This window comes from Hemitrygon akajei, chromosome 5, assembly GCF_048418815.1.
Source record: "Hemitrygon akajei chromosome 5, sHemAka1.3, whole genome shotgun sequence".
Lineage (NCBI taxonomy): Eukaryota > Metazoa > Chordata > Chondrichthyes > Myliobatiformes > Dasyatidae > Hemitrygon > Hemitrygon akajei.
Genome location: NC_133128.1, coordinates 97,980,767 through 98,006,401, shown reverse-complemented (window position 1 = coordinate 98,006,401; position 25,635 = coordinate 97,980,767). Strand labels below are relative to the sequence as shown.

At 43.1% G+C, this 25,635-nt stretch overlaps 1 protein-coding gene and 1 long non-coding RNA gene across 2 annotated transcripts in view; both read right to left on the bottom strand.

Moving 5' to 3' along the window:
- Window positions 1–11,079, bottom strand: part of LOC140728027 (uncharacterized) — a 69,694-nt gene extending 58,615 nt beyond the window's left edge. Inside the window, exon 1 of the long non-coding RNA XR_012098989.1 lies at window positions 10,630–11,079. This is a non-coding gene — a long non-coding RNA (uncharacterized lncRNA). The remainder of the gene's footprint in view (window positions 1–10,629) is intronic.
- The window catches only part of adcy5 (adenylate cyclase 5), a 416,408-nt gene extending 391,421 nt beyond the window's left edge, over window positions 1–24,987 (bottom strand). The window contains exons 1-2 of the mRNA XM_073046122.1: window positions 24,571–24,987; window positions 22,704–24,454 (exon numbers count right to left, since the gene is read on the bottom strand). Coding sequence (XP_072902223.1) covers window positions 22,704–23,609 — 906 coding nt within the window. The 5' untranslated portion in view covers window positions 23,610–24,454; window positions 24,571–24,987. The remainder of the gene's footprint in view (window positions 1–22,703; window positions 24,455–24,570) is intronic.
- Window positions 24,988–25,635: the final 648 nt, after the last annotated feature.

Below are 25,635 nucleotides of genomic sequence, written 5' to 3'. Positions count from 1 at the left end.
ATGAGGGGAATGCCACCACCTGCAGCTTCTGGTTCTGATTCAACACCCTGACATGTAATTATATTCATTCATCATTAGAGGTCCAAAACCTCGACCTCCATCGATGCTGCTGGAATGGGCGACAGAGTGCCACAGCTAATATCCTGGCTTCAATCCCAACCTCGGTGCGGTCTGTATGGAGTTTGTCTGTTCCCACTGTAACCACACAGAACTCCTCCAAGTACTCCAGTTCCCTCTCACATCCCAAGGAAATATCTCTCTCCTCCATTCAGTCCTGGTGCAGCCTAACCCACAGAGTTTCTACAGCAGACTGGAATCCCTTGTGCTTCCTAAAATACAAGGGTGGGGGGGGGGGGGGGTTAATTGGCCATTGTAAATTGTCTCTGGTATGCAGATGAGTGTTGCAGCTTCATAAAACCCTGGTGAGACCACACTTAAAAGTATTGCGTTCAGTTCTTGTCACCTCATTATAGTAAGGATGTGGAAACTATAGAGGGTGCAGAGGAGATTTACCAGGATGCTGCCTGGATTAGAGAGCAGGTCTTATGAGGACTGGTTGAGTGAGATAGGGCTTTTCTCTTTGGAGTGAAGGAGGCTGAGAGGTGACGTGATGGAAGTGCATGCACAAGATGCTAAAAGGCACAGATCGAGTAGAAAGCCAGCACCTTTTTCGCCAGGGCAGAAATGGCTAAAGTAAGGGGGCATAATTGTAAGGTGATTGGATGAAAGTATAGGTGTTTATTTTTTATACAGAGAATATGTGGAATGCACTGCCTGAGGTACTGGTAGGGGCAGATACATTAGGGACATTTAAAAAACTCAGAGAGATGCATTGATGATAGAAAAACAGAGGGCTCTGTAGGAGGGAAGAATTAAATTGATCTTAGAGTAGGTTGTACAGTAGACACAACATGGTGGGCCGAAGGGCCTGTACTGTGCTGTAGTTTTCTATTTTTATGTGTAGTAGTATTCTGTTAAGAGAGTGATGTCGATAGGAATGTGGGAAGAAATTTTTTTAATTGGTTTATCATTGTCACAGTGATACAGAGGTACAGTGAAAAATGTAGTCTTGTATGCCATCCACACAGATCAATTTATCACACAGCAAGGGAAAACGATAACAGAACGCAGAATAAAGTGTGGACTTAAAAAAACTTGAACAATTATAAATAGTAGAAGTAGTGAGTAGCTTCCAATGAATTGCTACACGACAGTGCCAACTGGATTAGAACAACATGGGCTACAGAAGGATCAGTGTAAGTGGGTGCTGGAGGACCAGCTGGCCTATAGGGTCTGTTTCTGTCATGCGTGGCTCTGACCTTCACCACCCAGACTCCAGAAATGCATCATCATCGTTCTCAAGGGCAGTTGGGCAATAAATGCTGTCCTTGCCTACAATGCCCACATCCTGTAAAATGAGTGAAAGGGGGAAAAAAAACAAAGCTTGTGCAGAGTGCGAGACAGAATTACTGGCCTGTATCAAAATACACATGTGATATGCCAAACCAGTTCAGAATGCTTCCCAGGATTCTTACCCAGAAAAACCTTGGTTCACAGTGAGGAGATATCAAGGCAGCCAAGGAAAAGCGTGGTCAGAGGTAGGTTTTCAGACGCATGTTAAAAGAAAGAGAAAAAGGTTTGGCAATGGTATTCCATAGTTTATAGACCTTACAGCTTAAGACACAGCTTGTAATGTAGGGTGAAGGGCACTGAACAAGGAACATCACAGCATAGTACAAGCCCTTTAGCCCACAATATTGTGCCAATCTTTTAACTTATTTTCATATCAATCTAACCCTTCCCTCCTACGTAGACCTCCATTCTTCTATCATCCATCTGGCCAGCTAAGAACTTGTTAAATTTTATTTTATTCATACAGCATGGAACAGACCCTTCCGGCCCAAACCGCCCAGCAACCAAGTAGCCGAATCACAGGACAATTAATCAACAACCCAATATGTCTTTGGACTGTGGGAGGAAACTGGAGCAAATCCACCAGGTCACAAGGGGAGAAGGTACAGACTCCCCCTTTATTTAGATACGGCACAGTAATAGACCCTGCTGACCCAATGGGCCTGTGCTGCCCGATTACACCCATGTAACCAAATAACCTGTACATGCGTGAAATGTGGGAGAAAACCCCCATGGTCATGAGAAGCTCTTTACAAACAATGGCGTGCATTGAACCGGGTCGCTAACCATTACACCACTGTCCCTGTATGTGATCATAGAATCATAACAGCAGAGGCAGCCAGCAAATCCCTATGAGCTCCCTGAGGGTGAAACCATTCGGTCCCATTCACCCAGTCTGTCCCTGTTTCTCTGTAGGTATCCCATTCCTTCTGGAAAGCATTATTAACCAGTGGACAGTGAGACATTTTTACCAGCTTGGAAATGACTAATACAAGGGGAATAACCTTAGGGTATTGAGAGGGAAGTTTGAGGGATGTCAGAGGCACGTTTGTTTTTCTTTTACACAGAGAATAGTGGATGTGTGAAACACACTGCCACAAGTGGTGGCAGAGGCAGACACATTAGGGACATTTAAGAGACTCTTAGATAGGCACATGGTGACAGAAAAATTGAGGACTATGTAGGAGGGAAGGGTTAGATTGATATTAGAGTAGGTTAAAAGGTTGGTACAACATCGTGAGCTGAAGGGCTTGTACTATGCAAAATTGTTCTGTGTGCTAAGTAACTGTTTCTATCAGCCTCCAAAACGTACGTTCAGAATTACTCACTAAAGTAACTACACCCCCCCCCTCCACTGTTTACCCTTCACATGCAATCTGTCTCCTCTGATCCGAGACGGACTAGTTCATTCTCCACCCTTTATTTACCACCATGACTTAACTCACTTCTGTCAAGATTTCCTCACACCCTTCTTTGTTCCTGGTTGACTTTGTGGTTGAAATACTTCCCTGGAACCAGTATCTCCTCTGCAGGTCCTTCACACCCTTCCTAAAGTGCAGTGTACAGAACTGGGTGCAGTACCCAAGTTGTGGTCTAATCAGTGTTTAATAAACATTCACTGCTTTTTGCAGACTATAGCTCCATCTCATTGCCCCTGTCAATTGCATTGGTTTTGGACAACCTAAATGATCAGTCGATCAAATCCTCCGGCTGAATAGATACACAAATTCATGAGCTGTTATACTGCCTTCGAATAGATAGAACATCACAGCACAGTACAGGCCCTTCTGCCCATGATGTTGTGCCAATCTTTTAACTTACTCCAAGATCGATCTAACACTTCCCTCCTACATTGCCCTCCATTTTTCTATCATCCACATGCTTATAGAAACATAGAAAACATACAGCACAATACAGGCCCTTTGGCCCACAAAGCTGTGCCGAACATGGCCCCACCTTAGAACTACCTAGGCTTTTCCCATAGCCCTCTATTTTTCTAAGCTCCATGTAGCCCCCAGGAGTCTTTTAAAAGACCCTATCATATCCGCCTCCACCATCATCGCCAGCAGCCTAATTCCATGCACTCACCACTCTCTGCGTAAAAATCTTACCCCTGACATCTCCTCTGTACCTACTTCCAAGCACCTTAAAACTGTGCCTTCTCATGCTAGCCATTTCAGCCCTGGGAAAAAGCCTCTGACTATCCACACAATCAATGTCTATCATCATATTATACACCTCTATCAGGTCATCTTTCATCCTCCGTCACTCCAAGGCGAAAAGGCCAAGTTCACTCAACCTATTCTCATAAGGCATGCTCCCCAATTCAGGCAACATCCTTGTAAATCTCTTCTGCATCCTTTCAACAGTTTCCATGTCCTTCCTATAGTGAGGCAGCCAGGATTTAGTACAGTACTCCAAGTGGGGTCTGACCAGGGTCCCATATAGCTGCAACATTACCTCTCAACTCTTAAACTGAATCCCACGATTGATGAAGGCCAATGCACCGTATGCCTTCTTAACCACAGTCAACCTGCGCAGCAGCCTTGACTGTCCTATGGATCCCTCTGACCTCCACACTGCCAAGAGTCTTACCATTAATACTATATTCTGCCATCATATTTGACCTACCAAAATGAACCACCTCACACTTAACTGGGTTAAACTCCATCTGCCACTTCTCAGCGCAGTTTTGCAACCTATCAATGTCCCATTGTAAACTCTGACAGCCCTCCACACTGTCCACAACACACCCAACCTTTGTGTCATCAGCAAATTTACTAACCCATCTTTCCACTTCCTCATCCAGGTCATTTATAAAAACCACAAAGAGTAGGGGTCCCAGAACAGATCCCTGAGGCACACCACTGGTCACCAGCCTCCATGTTTGTCTACAACCACTCCTTGCCTTCTGTGGGCAAGCCAGTTCTGGATCCACAAAGCAATGTCCCCTTGGATCCCATGCCTCCTTACTTTCTCAATAAGCCTTGCACATCTTATCCTCTTGCTCTTCATGTAGAATGCCTTAGAATTTCCTTAATCCTGTCCACCAAGGCCTTCTCATGGCTCCTTCTGGCTCACCTAATTTCATTCTTAAGCTCCTTCCTGCTAGCCTTATAATCTTCTAGATTTATATCATTCCAAGTTTTTTTGAACCTTTCATAAGCTCTTCTTTTCTTCTTGACTAGATTTACAACAGCTTTTGTGCACCACGATCTTGTACCCTACCATCCTTTCCACGTCTCATTGGAATGTACCTACTCAGAACCCCACGCAAATATCCCCTGAACATTTGCCACATTTCTTTGGTACGTTTCGCTGAGAACATCTGTTTCCAACTTATGCTTCCAAGTCCTTGCCTGATAGCCTCATATTTCCCCTTACTCCAATTAAACATTTCCCTAACTTGTCTGTTCCTATCCCTCTCCAATGCTATGGTAAAGGAGATAGAACTGTGATCACTATCTCACTGAGAGACCTGACACGGTTCATTTCCTAAGACCAGATCAAATACAGTCTCTCGCTCTTGTAGGCTTATCTACATATTGTGTCAAGAAACCTTTTTGAACACACCTAACAAACTCCACCCCATCTAAACCCCTCACTCTAGAGAAATGCCAATCAATATTTGGGAAGTTAAAATCTCCCACCACAACAATCCAGTTATTTTCTTAGGAGTTTTTTTAATTGCCTCTCATCTCCTGGGTGAGTTATTTTCTGCTGCCCTGATCTACATTTCTCTCCACCAATCATAAACAGAAGATTCTGCAGATGCTGGAAAGCTAAAGTAGCACACACAAAATGCTGGGGGAGCTTAGCAGATCAGTCTAAGGAGAGGAGTAAAGAGTCAACATTTCAGGTTCAGACCCTTCATCAGGTCTGGAAAGGTAAGAAGCCAGACGAAGATGGGGGCAGTGGAAAGAGTGCAGCCAGGTGGGTGGGGAAACGCAGATGAAGTGAGAAATTACTCAAAGTAAGAGATTCATATTCATACTATCAGGTTGGAGGCCACCCAGACCTGATAGTGACCTCATCGTGGCAGTAGAGCCGGCCATGGATGGACATATCAGAATGCGAATAGGGAGTGAAATGAAAACTTGGCCACTGGGAAATCCTGCCTGAGACCAAGGTACTTGATAAAGTGGTCCCCCAATCTGTGTTGGGTCTCACCATTGTAAAGAAGGCTGCAGAGGGAACACCAGAGAGAGTAGATAACCCTGACAGACTTGCAGGCAAAATGCTGCATCACCTGAAATGACTGTTTGGGGTCCTGAATGGGGATGAGGAAGGAGGTGAATAGGTAGGTGCAGTACTTGTGCCACTTGCAGGGATAAATGCCGGAAGAATAGACGAAGGAAATCCTGAAGAAAGTAGATCCCTTGACTCTTCATTCCTCTCCATTGATGCTGAGTTCCTCCAGCATTTTGTGTGTGTAGGAATAACTTCGATTAGACCACATTTGAAGTATTGTGCTAATTTCTGATTGTTGTATAACATGTAGAGGCTTTGGAGAAGGTACAGAAGAGGTTCATCAGATATTGCCCGGTTAAGGGGTATTAACTGTAAAGGGAGGTTGGGCAGAGTTGGATTGTTTTCACTGAAACGTTAGAGGCTAAGGGATGACCTGGTGGAAGTATATAACATTTTAAGAGACATAAATAGGGTAGATGGTTAGTCTTTATCCCAAGATGGAAATTTGAAATACGAAAGATTTAAGATGAGAGGGGGAGAGTTTAAAGTAGATTTGCAAGGCAAGTTTTTGTTTTACTCAGAGAATGCTGGATGTCTGGAACATGCTATTGAAGGGCATGGTGGAAGCAGATTAAATAAACAGAGGTGGCAAACCCATGTCATGTGGCCCAAGATAGCACGTACAAAAATTTTGTTGGCACACATGTAGTGCTGTCCCTTGTTTCTTTAAACCCAACCCACAATGAAAATATACATTATGGTTATCTTTACTGCCAAATGAATCAGAGAATGACTTTTTACAACCCAAGAGCAGAGAGATGTTTTCACAGGAATAGTTTCACGCTGCCTTGGCGCTAGCAAGATGGTCGCAAGAATATGGTAGCATAGTGGTTAGCGCGACGCTGTAACAGCCCATGAGTTCGAAGTTCAATTCCAGCACCGTCTGCAGGGAGTTTGTATGTTCCCCCGCCCCCGTCATCACATGAGTTTCCTGCAACAGTCCCGAGGTCATACTGGTTAGTAGATGAACTGGTCATTGTAAATTGTCCTGTGATTAGTCTCGGGTTAAGTAGGTATGTTGCTGGTTGGGCCAGAATGGCCTGTTCCCCACTGTAACTCTAAATAAAATGAAATAAATTAAATATAAATAACACCGGACATTGGGCGATACATTTTGAAATCCTTGCCGACCTGATGTGTACATCAACACTGGCAGAATCAGAATTAGGGTTAATAGCACTGGCATATGTCTTGAAATTTGTTGGTTTGTGGGAGCAGTACAGTGCAATATATAAAAGAAAAAACAATAAATTACAATAAGATATTAAAAATGAAATCAAGTAAGTAATGCATAAATGTTATTTTTCAATCGTCTAATCAAAAGATTAATATTTTCAAAAGGTTTTCTAAAAAGCTTCTAAAATCTTTTTATTAATAGCAAAACAAAGAATACTCATAAGCAACAGAACTCTTTCTTTTTTCCTAAAGAAAAAGTCCATAATTATCATTGCAAAGTGATCATCTCTACTCAAAATTACCAAGGTACACAAGACAATTATTTTAGAAAATGATTGCCAATTTGGGCACACAATCTCAAAAAGGTTTACCACCCTGCACTTAAGTGGCATTTGGACATGCACTATGAACAGGCAGAAAATGGGGAGATATAGACCATGAGTGCTCAGATGGGGTCTGCAAAGACACTTGCATTACGGTATTTCAGGTTAGAGAAATTCAGATAATGAAATTCATGTATCAATACCCAATAATCTGAGATTTAGAAGAAAATTTGCTCTTACTGAATTTATGTAGGGAAAATAACAAAAATCTTATTTTAAAAAATAAATATGATCCAAAAGAAACAATAAATTTTGACTATTTTTACTTTTTTTTAAAACTTGAATTATTGAACACACATTGATTTAGCTTAAGCACTAAAGGCTCATTTTGTTGTCTAACAGCTTTTTTTTTAAATAAGTTTTCCATCAAGATACCTGAAACAGGCTTGGTAAGTTTAAGTGCAAGTTGTAAACTTAAACAACCATGTAAACAGATTTCCGTGGATGTAAAACTTGATTTTTTTTTAAAACCAAGGTTTGATGCTGTAGATAAACATGGAGCAAAGCTGAACCTGTGAGGAACACGCACAACATGCTGGAGGAACTCAGCAGGTCGGGCAGCATCCTGGAAACAAACAGTCAACGTTTCAGGCTGAGACCCTTCGTCAGGACTGAAGAGGAAGGGGGCAGGGGCCCTATAAAGAAGGTGGGGGGAGGATGGGAAGGAGAAGGTTGGTAGGTGCCAGGTGAAAAACTAGTAAGGGGAAAGATCAAAGGGTGGGGGAGGGGAAGCAGGGAGTTACCTGTGAGGATTGCTACAGCATCCCAGCCATTTGTAAATCCAAATTTCATGGGAATGAAAAGGTTGAATATGAAGTGCGTTTGATGGCTTTAGACCTGGACTCATTGGAGTAGAAGAACGTGGAGGGTCTATTGAATATTGAAAGACCCAGATGGAGTGAATGTGGAGAGAATGGTGCTTATAGTGAGGAAGTCTAGGACCAAAGGGCAAAAACTCAGAATATCCTTAGAATGGAGATGAGGAGGAACTTCTTTATCCAGAGGGTGGTAAATCTGTGGAATTCATTACCATAGAGAGCTGTGGAGGTCAAGTCATTGAGTTTACGGTGGGCACAGACATGATGGATTGAAGGGCCTGTTCCTACGTGTACCTGTCTACTATACAAGAACAACCAATGAATTACCACCTTCATTTTCACTATTTTTCCATGAACCTGTTAAGATAAAAACTAATGTTATTTTCATCCACTAATAAGCTGCAAAATGCATGGCAAGGCCAAGGCTCATTGCTCATACCTTGTGTCCCTTGGTTTTTTACTATTTCATTGAATAGCACGGAGGCTGGTTGAGGTGTGGATAATGTGGAAGGCTGTCTTGGATTACAGCAGGACTTTGACAGAATGCAGAGATGGGCTGAGAAGTGGCAGATGGAGTTCAACCCAGAAAATGCAAAGCGAATCACTTCGGAAGGTCAAATTTGAAGGTGGAATACAGAGTTGATGGTGGTGCTCTTACCAGTGTGGAGGAACAGAGGGATCTTGAGGTCCAGAGCCAGTGCTGCCATGCAAGTTGAAAGGGCAGCTACAAAGTAGTAATACAGAGTATTGTGCTTCATTAGTCGAGGGATTGAGTACAAGGGCCACGAGGTAATGCTGCAGTTCTATCAGACCCTGGTGAGACTACATTTGAAATATTGTGTTCAGTTGTGGTTGCCTCATTATACTGTAATAAAGATGTGGAAGCTCCAGAGAGGGTGCAGAGAAGATGTGACAGGATGCTGCCTGGATTAGAGGGCATGTCTTATAAAGATAGATTGAGCAAGCCAGGGCTTTTCTTTCTGGAGCAAAGGAGCATAAGATGCCTACCACCTCCCTCTGGTGCTCCTCCCCCCTTTTCTTTCTTCCATGGTTTTCTGTCTTCTCCTATTAAATTCCCACTTCTCCAGCCCTGTATCTCTTTCACCAATCAACTTTCCAGCTCTTTACTTCATCTCTCCCCCTCCCGGTTTCACCTATCACCTTGTGTTTCTCACTACCCTCTCCCACTTTTTAAATCTACTCATCTTTTTTTTCCTCCAGTCCTGCTGAAGGGTCTCAGCCTGAAACATCGACTGTACTCTTTTCCATAGATGCTGCCTGGCCTGCTGAGTTTTTCCAGTAATTTGTGTGTGTTGCTTGGATTTCCAGCATCAGCAGATGCTGGAAATGTTTAGGATGAAAGGCATGGAGTGTATAGTCACAGAATTTTTCCAAGGGTGGAGATTGCTAATAATAGAGGGCACAATTTTAAGATGATTGGAGGAAACTATGGAGAGGACGTCACAGGTTTTTTTAATAATATATAACACAGAGAGTGGTAGATGCATGGACTGTGTTGCTGGGGTAGTGGTAGAGGAATTAGGCACATTTAAGAAAGATAGACACATGGATGATAAAAAAAAAATGGAGGTCTATACAGGAGAGAAGGGTTAGATTGATCTTAGAGTAGGACAGAGTCTAGTTTCCTAATGATCATAGTGCAATAGAAGGGAATTTAACTAAAGATCTAGTAGTTCCATGGTCTCTGTTACCAGCTTCTCAGTTTCCAAGTTTAATTAAATCTTTAACTGAACTTAAATTCGCCAGTCTGTAGGAACTCTTGAATTGACAATCACCCAGGATTGTGCCATACCTGCTCTGCTACCACAGGGTGATTGAAACTTGTATTAGTTCAGACAAGTTGCTAACACAATAACCTAACTACAAAGATATAGTACCACTCCCACCCCCCAATAAACTACAAGACACCTTTCTGTCTACACTTACTTATAAGTCTCCCAAGGTCTAGTTCCAGAATCTCTACATCAAAAGGAAAACAAACTTATAACTGAGAGTAATTCCAAATGAAAAGTTTCTGGTCACTGTTGATTTATTTAGAATTCAAAGTACCAGTAGAGGCTGGCTGAATTCCATCTTTCAGAGATTACCATCTTGCTGTCATCAGGGAGGAGGTACAGGAGCCATAGGTTCAGGAACAGTTATTACCCTTCAACCATTAGGCTCCTGAACCAGTGTGGATAATTTCACTCACCCCTAACACTGAACTGATTCCACAACCTACAGACTCACTTTCAAGGATTCAACAACTCATCTTCTCAATATTATTTATTATTGTTATTTTGGGGTTTTTTCTTTTTGTATTTGCACAATCTATTGTCTTTTGCACATTGGTTGTTTGTCCATCTTAGTTTGTGTGTATTTTTTATTGCTTTTATTGTTATTCTTTGTGTTTACTGTGAATGCTCACAAGAAAATGAGTATCAGGAAAATGGTGGCGTATATATACTTCAATAACTTACTTTGAACTTTGAAGAATCAAATGTGCAGTGCTTGAAATATTAATTATTTAGAAGTCTTGAATAAAATATAAAAGCTCTGTAAGAGTCACACTTAATCATCACACTTACCTGTACCATCTATTTTATCATTGATCTGATTTCAACAAAGATTCTCCTCATCACTGAATGAAGAACCTTCTTAAGCCACTGAAGTCCAGGCAACAGGGGTCCTCTCATGCAGTTGTAAGTTAAGGAGGTCCAGAACATCAATGAAAGGACAGTGCATGAATGGAAGGGTTTGAAGGCTTTGTTTCTTTCTTCTGGGTAACAGAGGTCAGGTTGATGAATAAAGACCTGTGTTTGAAACCAAAAACTTCGCGATCTTTGAAATCTGCCACAAGTGCCTCATCTGTGATTGAAACTGAGAAAGTCAGCAGCAAATTATGAGTTAAGGATTGGTTAACACGTAAACCATAAAGAGGAAATGCCAACAGAATAGTAAACAACTTTTACCATACATTGTGCATGAGAAACCAGAACACTCAGCTGTTACAAAACATCATATCCTCTGAAGCTCCAATATACCACTATAGATAACCACTGAACTGTGACTGCCCGTCCAGTGCATATTTGCTAAATGTATCCACAGTACAGAGGCAGAGGAAAGGCTACAGCTTTGATTAGTTCACATTAAGGTGTAATTCATGCAAACATCAACATGAAGGAAATGCTAATACTGGATGCTGTTTCAGACTCAAATTCATAAAACATCAGACAATGTACAGAATAAGTTACCAACAGCCAGTGGACACTTCAACTCTTTCTCAAGGGCTGCTGCCTTGGGTTCTGTTTCATCCTTTACAATGCTATGCTTAAATTATTTTTAATCTAATAAATTTACTTTATCAATCAAAATATTCAGGAAAGGCAATACAATCTGTGCATGTCTTTATATTCAATTTTCCAAAAGTTCAATGCAATCACAGTGCCATCAAGCCAATACATACTTTTACAAAGCACCACAGCCAGTCATGCTTGCTGTTTACCTGTGAGGCATTTAAGAGGGTGATAGACAGGACCCCAGCCCTTCAACACCACTGAAAATATCTAAGTAAGTTTGAAGGATAGTTGCTGTTGTAAGAAATGCATGTGCAGCAAGTGCCCAGAGGCAGCATTCTGAAAATGACCAGGTAATTACCAGAACTGATGAAGGGTCTCAGCCTGAAACATCAATTGTACTCTTTTCCATTGATGCCACCCAGCCTGCTGAGTTCCTCCAGCATTTTGTGTGTGTGACCAGATAATCCATTTTCTATTGAGCATCACTGGAGGGAATAATATCTGTTTTCTATTGATGTGTGTAGTGACATACTTCACTTTCAAAGCTGAGTTTATTGTCATGTGCACAAGTACAAGTATGCACAGGTGCAAAGAAAAACTTAATTGCAACAGCATTGCAGGCACAGAGAATCAGAAACATAACACTCACAACAACATGAATATAAATTATGCACAATTTTACAAGCAAGAACACAATTAGAACAAAAAGGTAACAAAGATGACTGTAGTACAAAGTTGCTGTAATGATTAAGGTTGTGCAAGTTGGGTTAAGAGCGCAGTGGTTGAAGGAAAGTCGCTGTTCCTGAACTTGGTGATGTGGGGCTTCAGGCTTCCTCCACATCTCTGTTCTAAAGGGACCTCTTTGTATTCTAAGGCTGCCACCACCACTGGATGCACCTGCCACCCTGTGTAAAAGGGGACTTACACCCACAGAAAAGGGCAATCAGGGCTCAGTTTAACATGTCATCATGAAGGGGAGATGCTACACTGCACAGTGCAGCAGTATCACACTTTCAGGAGCAGACCATGAACTAGAAGGCTTCTTGCAAAAGAGACAGAAATGGAACCAACTGATCTATTCAGCAGTGAAGGGAGGACATTGATGAATTAACCAGAGGCACATAAGCCAAGTCCCTTCTGGAGTTTTTTGAGGATGTAAGTATGAAAATGGACAAGGGAGAGCCAGTGGATGTAGTGTACCTGGACTTCCAGAAAGCTTTTGATAAAAGTCCCACATAGGAGATTAGTGGGAAAAATTAGGGCACATGGTATTGGGGGCAGAGTACTGACATGGATTGAAAATTGGCTGGCTGACAGGAAACAAAGAGTGGTGATTAACGGGTCCCTTTCGCAATGGCAGGCTATGACCAGTGGGGTACCGCAAGGTTCAGTGCTGGGACCGCAGTTGTTTACAATACACATTAATGATTTAGATCAGTGGTTCCCAACGTGGGGCGTAATTTGATTTTTAAGGGGGGCAATTCGAGAATGAGTTATTAACAGTGAATTTTTTCTAGTAAGTCTGTGTGAGTATGAGTGTGTGTGCGAGTTAATACATATGTGTATATACAGTATGCATACATAAAAATACTTGTGTGTATGTACATGTGTAATTGCGTATGTACTGTATATATAGTGTATCACCATCATTACAACCATCAAATGGCTTTCATAATTAAATTAATGAATTGACTGATGTAGGAAGGAACGAATGAACAAGTCCAAACGCGTAAGAAACTCGTACGAGGTCGCGCCAATGCTACTTTTTGCAGTAGCTTTCGGTTCTTGGTGGTGTGAAGGTGTGTACATTGCGTCATCTCTTTTAAACGGTGTATCTGTCTTTGTACGCTGTAGAAACGAATCGGCATTGTTTTATTTATTTATTATTATTATTATTATTTTAATATCACTTAATGTTCTTTATTTTACAATTTCTTAGTAATTTCTTCCTCAGAATGCCATGTTCTTTGGAAGCTTGTTTAAACCAAGTTAATGGTCTTTTAGGCTTCCTCCAGGTGAATAGGAGTTCACTTTTTGAATAATAAGAATTATATATCACCACAGGGGGCATCAGGATTTTAGAGGTGATTAGGTGGGGCATGGCCAAAAAAAGGTTGGGAACCACTGATTTAGATGAAGGGATTAAAAGTAACATTAGCAAATTTGCTGATGACACAAAGCTGGGTGGCAGTGTGAAATGTCAGGAGGATGTTATGAGAATGCAGGGTGACTTGGACAGGTTGGGTGAGTGGGCAAATGTATGGCAGATGCAGTTTAATGTGGATAAATGTGAGGTTATCCACTTTGGTGGCAAGAACAGGAAGGCAGATTACTATCTAAATGGAGTCAAGTTAGGAAAAGGGGAAGTACAACGAGATCTAGGTGTTCTTATACATCAGTCAATGAAAGTAAGCATGCAGGTACAGCAGGCAGTGAAGAAAGCTAATGGCATGCTAGCTTTTATAAGAAGAGGAATTGAGTATAGGAGTAAAGAGGTCCTTCTGCAGCTGTACAGGGCCCTGGTGAGACCCCACCTGGAGTATTGTGTGCAGTTTTGGTCTCCAAATTTGAGGAAGGACATTCTTGCTATTGAGGGAGTGCAGCGTAGGTTCACAAGGTTAATTCCCGGAATCTGATTGAAACATATAAGATTATTAAGGGATTGGACACACTGGAGGCAGGAAGCATGTTCCCACTGATGGATGAGTCCAGAACTAGAGGCCACAGTTTAAGAATAAGGGGTAGGCCATTTAGAACAGAGATGCGGAAAAACTTTTTCACCCAGAGAGTGGTGGATATGTGGAATGCTCTGCCCCAGAAGGCAGTGGAGGCCAAGTCTCTGGATGCATTCAAGAGAGAGTTAGATAGAGCTCTTATAGATAGTGGGGTCAAGGGATATGGGGAGAGGGCAGGAACAGGGTACTGATTGTGTATGATCAGCCATGATCACAGTGAATGGTGGTGCTGGCTAGAAAGGCCGAATGGCCTACTCCTGCACCTACTGTCTATTGTCCCAGATTCGACCTTCAACTATCTGATAATCTGTGGGAATGATTCTGAAACTACACAAGCAACATAGCCAATGGACACCACTGAGATATGACCAGCCACTCAACTCACCTCTGCTGTAAATGTTCTTCCTATGTGCAAACTTGCTCTATTAGCTGCTGAGATCAGCGACTGCAAGGACTGAGCCATTATATGTAGGCAAGTGTGAGGTGTACTTTGGGAGGATACAACAAGGTAGGATTTACGGAGGTATGTGGTAAACAGAGAGATCTGAGAATAGAGATCAAAATCCCCTGAAAGTACCGTCAGAGATAACGTCACTCAACTTCATTTGCCCCATCACTGAACTGGTCCCAAAAGCTTGGACTCACTTTCAAGGACTCTTCATCATGATTTCTATATTTATTATTATTATTTCTTTTTTTTTTCTTTTGTATTTGCACAGTTTGTCCACTGTTGGATGTGGTCCTTCATTGACTCTATTATAGTTTTTGCATTTATTGAGTATGCCCACAAGAAAATGAATCTCAGGGTTATATATGGTGATATACATGTAGTTTGATAATAAATTTACTTTGAACTTTGAAAGTGTCGTCATGGATAGACAGAGCTGTAATGAGATCTTTCAACAATCAGAGTACTGAGTACAGGACCCACAGAAGTGCACCTTCGGTCCATAAACAGGGTTGTGGGATCTGAACCATGTGCAGGAGTTGAAATTTATGTTGAAGTTGTATGAGACGTTGGTGAGACCTAATTTGGAGTATTGTGTGCAGTTCTGGTCACCTACCTACAGGAAAGTTATCAATAAGATTGAAAGAGTGCAGAGACTATTTAAAAGGATGTTACTAGGATGTGAGGACATGAGATATAGAGACAAAGGGTGTGGAACGAGCTGCTATCAGAAGTGGCGGATGCAGTTTCAATTTCATCATTTAAGAAAGATTTGGATAAGTACAGGGATGGAAAGGATATGGAAGACTATGATACAGGTGCAGCTCGATGGGATTAGGCAGAATAACAGTCTGGCATGGACTAGATTGGCCAAAGGGCTTGTTTCTGTGTTGTGATGCTCTATGATTAATTAACTGGTAAAGTTTTGATGAGTTACTGAGTATCCAGGGCAAGTAATTTCATTTCCCAATTCAGGGTTCCCAATTAAGCGTTCGGCACGGACTAGAAAGGCCGAGATGGCCTGTTTCCGTGCTGTAATTGTTATATGGTTTCTATTGGGCTGAATGTATCCTGGCAATACTCAAGCATAGGTTTTCAGAATGGCATTCAAATTAAATGTGTAACCAGAGTTTCCACCAGAACTGGGGATCTCAGAGGGTGGTGAGAGTGTGGAACGAGCTGTCAGTGGAAGTGATGGATGCAGGATCAAGTGCAATAACTGGATGGGAGTGATGTGGAGGTCTATGGTCCCAATGGGGGCTGATGGGACTAGACAAAACAACAGCTTGGCATAGACTAGATAGACTGAAGGGCCTGTTTCTATGCTGTCGTGTTTTATGACTTCTATAGCCAATATTCATCCCCAGTGCATGAGCATTGTGTATACATTCACTGCTATGTTCCTGCATGACATCCGTTACAATTGCTCACTGGTTCTGGGAATGCCCAACATTGAAAAGCCAATGCCAGCTCTTTCCATGGGCCAGCTAAATAACTGCCTTTAGGGTGGCATAGTAGCCAGTTAGTGTCACACTATTAGAGTGCCATTGACATGGGTTCAAGTCCCATTCCTGTCTGTAAGGAGTTTGTACATTCTCCCCTTACAGCATGGGTTTCCTCTGGGTGCTCCGGTTTCCTCCCACACTTCGGAGATGTAGGTTAATTGATCACATGGGTGTAATTGGGCAGCATGGGCTCGTCCGTGTTCGGTCACACAGCGACAATGTGCATATTCCATATAAACAGGACCAGAGATCAGGATCAAACCCTCAGTCGCTGGAACTATGAAGCAAAAGTTCTAATGCTCTGATTCAAAGTTCAAAGTTAATTTAATACCAAAATGCCTACATATCACCATATACTACCTTGAAATGCATTTTCTTGCAGTTATTTTAGAGGAAAATAAAGAAATACAATAGAATGCATGAAAAACTAAATAACAAAAATGGACAGAAACAATTTGAAAAAGAGATACATTTTTTGAAAGTAAACAAATGATACTGTGTAGTAGAGTCCTTGAAAATGAGTCTATATGATGATAAGTCAGTTCAGCATTGAGGTAGGTGAAGGCCCACCTTCAGGCCCACACTGGCTCAGGGTTACAGGATAATAGCAGTTTCTAAACCTGGTGCTGAGGGACCCAAGGATCCTGTACCTCCTGCCTGACGGTAGTAGTGCATGGCCTTGATGTTCGGGGTCTTTGATGATGGATGCTGATTTCTTGTGGGAATGCTCCTTATAAATATCTCAAATGATGGCAAGTTAATTGTCTCCTACAAATTACCCTTTATGTCATCACCATCATTATGTGCCCTGTCATATGACATAGGTATGACCATGAATGTTCTTTGCAAATTTTTCAAAAGAAACGGTTTGCCATTGCCTTCTTCTGGGCAGTGGCTACACAAGATGGGTGACTATCAATACTCTTCAAGATTGTCTGCCTGGTGTCAGTGGTCGCATAACAAGTACTTGTGATATTCCCCATCTGCTCATATGACCATCCACCACCTGCTCCCATGGCTTCACATGCCCGAGATGGCAGGCTAAGCAGGTGTTAAACCTTGCCCAAATGTGACTTGCAGGCTACTGGAGGGAAAGAGTGCATTACACCTCCATTGGTAGAGGTGTATCTCCAGCCTGCCACCCATACCCTCTATGTAGAGAGATGCTGAAATGAGTCAAACAGGAATTGATAAGCTTAATGAAAGAACAAGTCACAGATATATCAGGAAATAAGGAGAAGGGAAATGCTCCCCTAGGAGCCAGAAATAGCCGAATTGGCATACGACATCCTTCTGCATTCCTCTGCCTTCCCTGATATCACAGTACAGCACAGGAACAGGTCTTTCAGCCCACAATGTTTGTCACACCAATTAAAATTAGTAAGCAAATGGCCAACTAAACTAATCCTTTCTGCCTACACAATGTCCATTTCCTTTCATTTTCCTCACATTCATGTGCCTATCCAAACATCTCGTAAAAGTCCCTAATGTATCTGCCTCTATCATCACCCCAGGCAGCCCATTCCAGGGACGCACCACTCTCTGTGTAAAAATTTGCTCCTCACATCTCCTTTAAAGTAACCCCCTCCTACCTTAAATTCATGCCCTCTAATATTAGAAAGTTCAACCCCAGGAAATACTGTCTGTCCACTCTATCTATGTCTTTCATAATCTTATAAACCTCTATCAGATCCCCCCCTTAATCTCCGTCACTCCAGAGAAAACAACTCGTTTGCCCAGCCACTCGTTATAGCTCATGCCATCTAATTGTGGTAAACCTCTTCTGCACCCTCCCCAAAGCCTCAACTTCCTTCCTACAATGGGGTGACCAGAACTGTATCAATACTCAAGATGCAGCCTATCTAAAGATGCAACACAACTTCCTGACTTTTGAACGCAATGCCTCGACTAATAAAGGCAAGCATTCCATATGCCTTCTTAATCAGTTTCATCATTGCCACTAACACCGTTCTCCTAATGCGCCTGAAAAAATTGTTAACCCTGTCGTCCAGCCATGAATGCACTATGTTCCAATTAGTTTAATAGGCATCACAGTCAACACAGACAAACATGGGCCAAAGGGTCTGTTCCAGTACTGTACTGTTCTTTATCCTACGACTGCTTCCCCAGTCATATGAATATCTAATTAGAGAGGAATTCACATGGATCTTGTTCTCCTATAGACAAAGGATTGAGGGAGAGTTTCAAGGTTGCAAACCCGCTGTTGGAAGCCTAATTTGGAGATGTTCAACATTTCTTGAATTGCTTTGTCTAATGCTCAGTGGAACATTCTTCTTTGGTTACAGTAAGAAGTTATTCTGACCTTCTCAACATACTCAATCATCGCTTTTTCTTGTAAATCACTGCAGGATGAACTAAAGAGGAAGCACACTACAGCGGCCAGACCACACTCAGTAAACACCCAGCTTTGGACATCAGAGCTCAAGAGATACAATAAAGTGCTTGTAGAGATGGTACAGAGATGAGCAACCTGACTAAATCCTGACATCCACAGGGTTGCAAGTTGCTTGTAAATAACCCCTGTTCCATGAGTCACTGAAGAGCAGCTTGCTTCATACTTATAACCTCTATTGTTCTCGAACACTGCTACAGCAGTGTCCAATACAAAGCATGGTGTACATATATCATCTCCGTTCTTTACATTATCTGTTGGCTAAATGGAAGAAGCAGTCTCTCCTACCCAATGTCCTGACTGAAGTTGCAACTTGTTGGATTTGCAATGAACTAAATGAAATTCACTCTCTTTATCAAAGGGGCTGTGTTGCTTATGGGTTTTCTGGACAGCAGTTGCAATTTTTCATTGCTAAAGTCCTATAAGGTCTTGATACAAATGAGGCAAATCTAGATAAATCTTCATTTACAATCACTGGGGTTAATACAAAGGGTAGCTGGCAAACGCTCGTAAACAGCATAACATGAATGTAATTTCCACCATAATGGGACTTCCTACATGCAAAACATGCCACTCCACTCTGTAGAAGGAGATGCTCAAACTGGAATTGAAGAAACACAGAACCACAACAACAAACCAAAAATGAAAGACAAGTAAATGGTAAACCAACTTCAAGTACAAAAAGCTGGAAGCCACAACCATTTTCTGCAAACTAGCTGAAGGTGAGAACAGTGAATGGTAACACTCATTCCCGTCTTAACTGAAATCTATTCAACAATCTCTCTGGAATGTGCACATTAGGCAGGAGCAGACTGAGTTGTGCTGAGATGGTTGAGGTCTTTCCATCCCAGCCATGACTCACCTCACACACGGGAATGTAATTCTGATTGCCTTCGAAGGGGGATGTTAAACACAAACATGTGCAATCTATAACACACTTCATGAGTATCAGAGGCCCATGGCTATGACTAGCTGATGGCTATGGCTCTTTTGAGAGGCACCAGCAAATGGGAACGAGAAGTTACTTACAATATGTAAGCAAACGAATAAAAAGATTAACATACATATACTGCAGGAAATGGTGAAATAAATAAAGCATTTACTTAAGTACAGAATTTTTTAATATATCAAATTGGCTTTTTTTTTCCCCTCATGTATTGACCTGACAGTACCAATGTGTCTCCACCCCCTCTCCCCCCCCACCTCCGCACTCCATTAACATTATACTTACCCGCCCACACATCCTCAGTCAAGAAAGGAACATGTTTATTTTGCTGCAGGATTGGAGACTGAGAAGCAGAGATGATGTTTCCATGGTAACGCACCATGGCATTGGGGCCTAGAGCCAGGCATCAGGCCTACCTCTTACACAGCTGTTTTGGAAAGTCAATAATTGTGGTATTTATGAGACACCAGATACTTCATTATTTCCTTGCTGAGAGAGAAAAAAATACTAATGTAACAAGTTACACCTTGGGAGTTCATTTTAAAAAATCCCTTCCTCATGGACTTCAACAGCCAGGCATCTAATAGGTCTAATGAGGCATATAGTTATTGATGTCAGAACTCTATTTGAAATGAGGAGCCAAGAATGCAGTAGACCAAGGTTTATAATTTTAGAGGGCATTAATCAAAATGCTTTTCAATTACATGGCAATTTGTAGTAGAATTTAATTGAATAAAGAAGATTCCATTTGCTTCCCTCTGATAACTTCTATTTTAATATATTACCTTAAACTTGGGAGTGTCCGCTGTAATTGTCCTCAATGTCACTAGGTTAGGAAGCAGGTAACAGTTTTGCTATCTTGTGATTCATGCTGGAAGGAGCATAGTTCTGAAGGGCAAACTTTGGTTGTTACCCTTTCACACTGTTGGCATGCTAAGCTGACGCCAGAATATGTGATGACACTTGCAGCCTGTGTCCAGCACAACACAAGGTGTGTTGGTTGTTAACACAAATGACACATTTCACTATATGTTTCAATGTACATGTAATAAATAAATCTGAATCTGAACATGTTCATCCTCTCCTTCTGGAGTATGAGGGAGGTCCATCTCTACTGACACCAGACTTTTTCCAGAGCAAATCTCCAGTTTTTCCAGTCTACCAGTTTTGTCGATGATACCTTGGCTGGGGAAGGGAGAGGGTAACCAGTACTTTGTACACAATGGACAGAATTCACATGTGAAATAACTTATCTCCTTCTCTTTCTTCCTCGGTACCACAACTATATTCATTGTTGAGTGTTTCAACATATCAATCTAGAAACAGGACCCAAAGAAACTAAAGGGAGAAGATATGGCAAACCAAGTGTCAACAATTTGCATCCAAATAAAACTGCAACAATTAAAATGCTTAAATTGTAACCCCTACAGTTTTTGTAAAATTGAAACTCAGTTAAAGCAAATATTGGTGGAACAGATCTCTTAGCAACAGGAGATCAATAAACTAGTACACGCACCAAACCATTTTCTTGTATATTGGTACCCAGCACATAGCAACTAACAATGCACACTGAACATGTGAAAAATTGCAGGCTTTATGGAATCTATGGGCTGTAATAAGTTCTAGTCAGGATCAATAGGAAAACTGCAAAAGATTACACTTGAGCAAAAAAAAATCTGCTGTTTATTTTGTGCCATGAAATGAAGGGAAGAAATAGCAGTAGAAGATGATTTCCTGTATCTGGTGACATCTCCCAGCTTTTGGTAAAGTCTACTCCACTTTATTTCTCTGTTCCCAGGTCCCCACATCTTCTGGATGAAACTGAATCAGATCATCGACCACTGAAGTAAGGGCAAGAAAGGTGCAGTGAGACAATATTGCTGGGGCAGGTTATAGAGATGACACACACAGGAACTGCCTCAGTGCTTTCAAAGGTAACTGAGGGGTCCCTGAGCTCTGCCAAGGAGAATCTAACAATGTCAGGTTTCAACACAGGCTCACAGAACATATCCTGTGACTGGGTGAACAATGCTGACCAAAGGGTTGGCGTGCTCTCTAAAAGCAGGAGTCTGCTGATCTCTCTGGTTTGGCATGTTCAGTGTTAGTGGTCACAACAGTCACAGAAGATGAAGAAGGGGAAAGAAAATGCTCAACTTTTACAAATGTGTTGACTTCTCACCAGAATAACAGGGCTATCCTCCTTGTAAGAAAGACACCAGGCAGCTCAATCAGCCACAGGACTTACCAGTAAAGTCAACCCAATTGCCTTCTGTCAATATCTTTACAACATAGACAAAAAGAAAAACTCTTTGCAAGATTTTGCCAAATGGATGGAGACATTCCCTAACCCAACTCAACAATTAAGAGTTGCAAGACCAGCCAACCTTCACACCAACCATTTGCTAACATGCCTAGACTTTCAAGGTAAGATGATATGACATGAACAGCAACCAGGGTTTGTAAATAGCCCTGGGAGAAATGTGGTTAGTTGAGAGATGTTTGTTTGTTCAGAACACCTTCCCTCAGCAATTCCATATAGCGTGTTTATAGGATTAGCTACTCATACCAGATAAATTATTATACAGAAGAATAACAGCATCAGGAACATGCAGGTTAGGAAGAATGATGGGTGCTTGATACCAGAGTTCTATACATCCAATTCCGGAAAATAGCAGTTTCACTGCAAACTGTATGCAACCCCACAGAAGCTTCCCCCCATTACACATAAACAGATTCCAACAAAGCCATCCCTTCAACGTCCGCTGACCAAGAAAACTCACGCCCACTTTTGCAGGACATTCCATTCTTTGCACTTAGTGTATTGGCATACTTTAGAGCCACTCGGAGACAGTGTTCCCCTAAGTTGCAGCTACACAAGATCACACTGAACGTCTTCATACCATGAGGAACTGGATTGAACTGAACACCTTGATACCAGGAGAACTTGACAAAATCACACTGAACGTCTTGATGTTAGAGGATCTGAACAAGATCACACTGAACCAAAACTAAACTAATATGAAGAACCTTGATACCAAGTGGACCTGAAGAAGATCAGAATACACATTTTGATACCAAGACGAATTGAACAAAATCAAACTGAACACCTTGATAACCAGGAGGACCTGAAGAACAGATTGAACACCTGGATACACCTTGAAACAGGAGCAATGCCTCCGCTTTCTGCGATCAGTATTGCTTGTTAGACCACATTCCTGTCCACTGAAAATTGGACCAGTGACCTGATCTGATCCCAGACACAACCACACACGTACAAATGACAACCGAACGAACCGTGGGGGCCTTATGATCTTACCTGCTTCCACAGGAAGGAGTCGGCCTGGTTCCTCCTCCAGGAGATGCCCAGGTGGATAGCGGAGAGGAGGATGCCGCTGATCACCGCCGCTCTCATGCGGATGGGGAGTAGTGTGTAGATGATGTAGATGAAAAAGACGGTCCACCACACGCCCTCAGAGGCGGCGCGGGGCTCGACCTGCAGCACGCCCACGACTTGCACGGCCAGCATGACGGCCACCACCAGGTAGCAGATGACCCACATGTGGTCCTGGTGGAAGGAGTTACGGTTGCACAGCACGATCAGAAGCAGGATGAGGAGCATGGAGGAGCCCAGCACCAGCAGGTAGGCCAGATGGCGGCCGCCCGCGGCGCAGTAGAAAACCAGCATGACCGCGCAAAGGAGCAGGAGGACGGCCATCAGCATGGTCAGGCTACTCTGGTTGAGGCGAAAGAAGTAGCGCTGGTACAGTCTCTCCAGCTTTTCCGATTGGAATTTCTTGGACTGGAGGATGCGGAGGAGGCCGTTGCAGCAGTCGGCAAAGGACAGGTCCACATCCGAGGCCGAGGAGTCCACGTCGGCCAGCCGGGAGCGGGCCCCCTCCTCCAGCCCCACTTCCACCGACCTGGGTCTCACCTCACCGTCCAGGCGGACCACGTTGCTGCGGCTACCCGCCGCCGCCCTCTCCCTGCTCGCTTCCTCCTGCCAAGCCGGCTTGGACCTCAGGCTTGTCCTGCAGCTTTTTCCCGCGAAGCCCCCCGGTCCGTCGGCATCGCCCACCTCCCTCCAGCGCTTGTCGCGGCTCTGGCCCGAGGTCGGCGCGCCGTTGGCCCGGGAGTCCGGGCTGCCCTCTGCCCAAGCCGCACGGTGCTCGGTGAGCTGCTGCGCCCCAACGCCGGGCGGGCTCACACTGTTCGCCCTCGACATGGTCTCGGGCACCCTTTGTCTCGGCAACTGCTCAGCGGCCGGCCAAAAACTCCCTCTTTTTTTTTCCCTCCTTGGATCAGGCCGAGCCGAACTGCTTCACCATTCTCACACCAGCGCGTTCCCCTTTATCACCCTCCCCACACAAACTTTCAGGTGGATTAGTGGTTTTTTTGCCTCTTTCTTGGTCCACCCACCGTATCAAATCCTCTCCTCTTCCAATTCCATTTACCCCAACGCGAGTCCCAAAATTCCAGCCCTTGCTCTCTCGTTTGCAACGCCGCTCCTTTTTTTTATACTGGGACAGTAATCTCGCAATATTCTCACCGGTGATCCTTGCTGAAATTTAGGTATAAAGGATTCCGGTGGTCGGCTCCATCTCCGCCTTGTCCAACAACGAACAAATGTTCACTGGTTAAAATGAAAGCTTGTAATGCAGGAACATAAAACAAAGCAGCAGTCCGTCCCGAGAAGGTTCGATTCCGTGAGTTAATTCCACAATAAATTATCCACAGACTCGATGGCGCGGATCCCAGGAAACTTAAAGAGTTTTTTGTTGTAGTCCTGGAAGTAATGGTTTATATGTGTTTCTTTCGGTTATCACCCTTTCCCTTTCCTTACTGGGAAGTAGTTATGTTGCTTTAAATTCTTCATCCTTGTAACTGAAAGGGGGAAGAGTAATGACCATTGATCGTCCGTCCTGTCTGGGCGGAGCGTGCAGAACTGGCGGACGAAACGTGGTGATCTCTTCTACGATGAAACCAAGACTGGAGGCAGTGTCAGATGCTTCATCGATGCACAACAGACAGGGTGATCAGCTCGGCCTCATCCCCTCCTCTTCCGCGGCTCTATAGCAAACAAAGCCGGACACCGAATCAGCCTCGACTTACAAGAAAGACTACAACATTCACCAGCAGACGCATTAACACATCGCTGCGGTGTGTATATAAAACAGTAGACTCACATTGTGAGTGGCAGATGTTACTTTTATTTTTTGTCGTTGTTGTCCGTTTGCTGATTCAAAGCAATCCTCTAGTTCGTAACGAAATGTAGACAGCAGTATTTCCAGGCATCAAATACAGTCCGTCTCCTTTTCTCCGGAATGGTTCAAAATTGATTTTTTCAGGGGCTTTGCACGGGTCCAGTGATCCGTGGAGAGGAAAAGCAGCGAAAGAATTAAAGCACTTATTTTGCCAAAATAAGGGGGAAAGATATATCTATTGAACTGAGCCAGTGGTGTCTACATTCTAGTTGCAATGGACACTGGCAGTCGGGTCTGCGCACCCGCTTTCTGCTGCCTGCCAACCAAACTTGATCGAGGGCCAAATGCCCCCGCCTGGCTACAGGAGAGAGTCCGCCTCCTCTCCGCTCTCATTGGTCTACCGCTTGCCTTTGATGGTCCCTCGAAGCTTCTCGATTGGCCGAGCGCCGCGAGTGGTCTGCGTCACAGTGGCTCATCAGGTTTAACTGCGGCGAATATAGGCGGGGCTTCGTCTGCCTCTCTGACAGATGCGCTGATTAACCCTTTGGAGGCACATGATGCCAAACCACATAATTGCAACCAACTTTGCGAGGGGAGCAGGGAATAACCCCGAAATTCATTAAACGTTAGGCGTCAATAAATATTAGGCAATCAATGAACATTGATTGGCTCAGTGCTGGCCGTTCTGCCCACGATGTTATGCCGCCCTTTTAATCAAATATTAATCTAATCCATCCCTCCTGTATAACCCTCCATTTTCTTTCATCCATGTTCTTATCTAAGAGTTTCTTAAATGTACGTAATCTATCTGCCTCTATTGCCACCCTGCAGTGCGTTCCACGCACCCTCCATTCGCTGTGTAATATTCCCTACCACCTGTAATTTCCTCCAATCACCTTAAAATTATGCCCCTATTTTTGCCCTGGGAAAAGGGCACTAGCTGTCCACTCTATCTATGCCTCTTATCATATTATACACTTCTATCAGGTAAGTCACCTACTAGACAGAATAACAGTTTGGGATGCGCTAGATGGGCTGAAGAGCCTT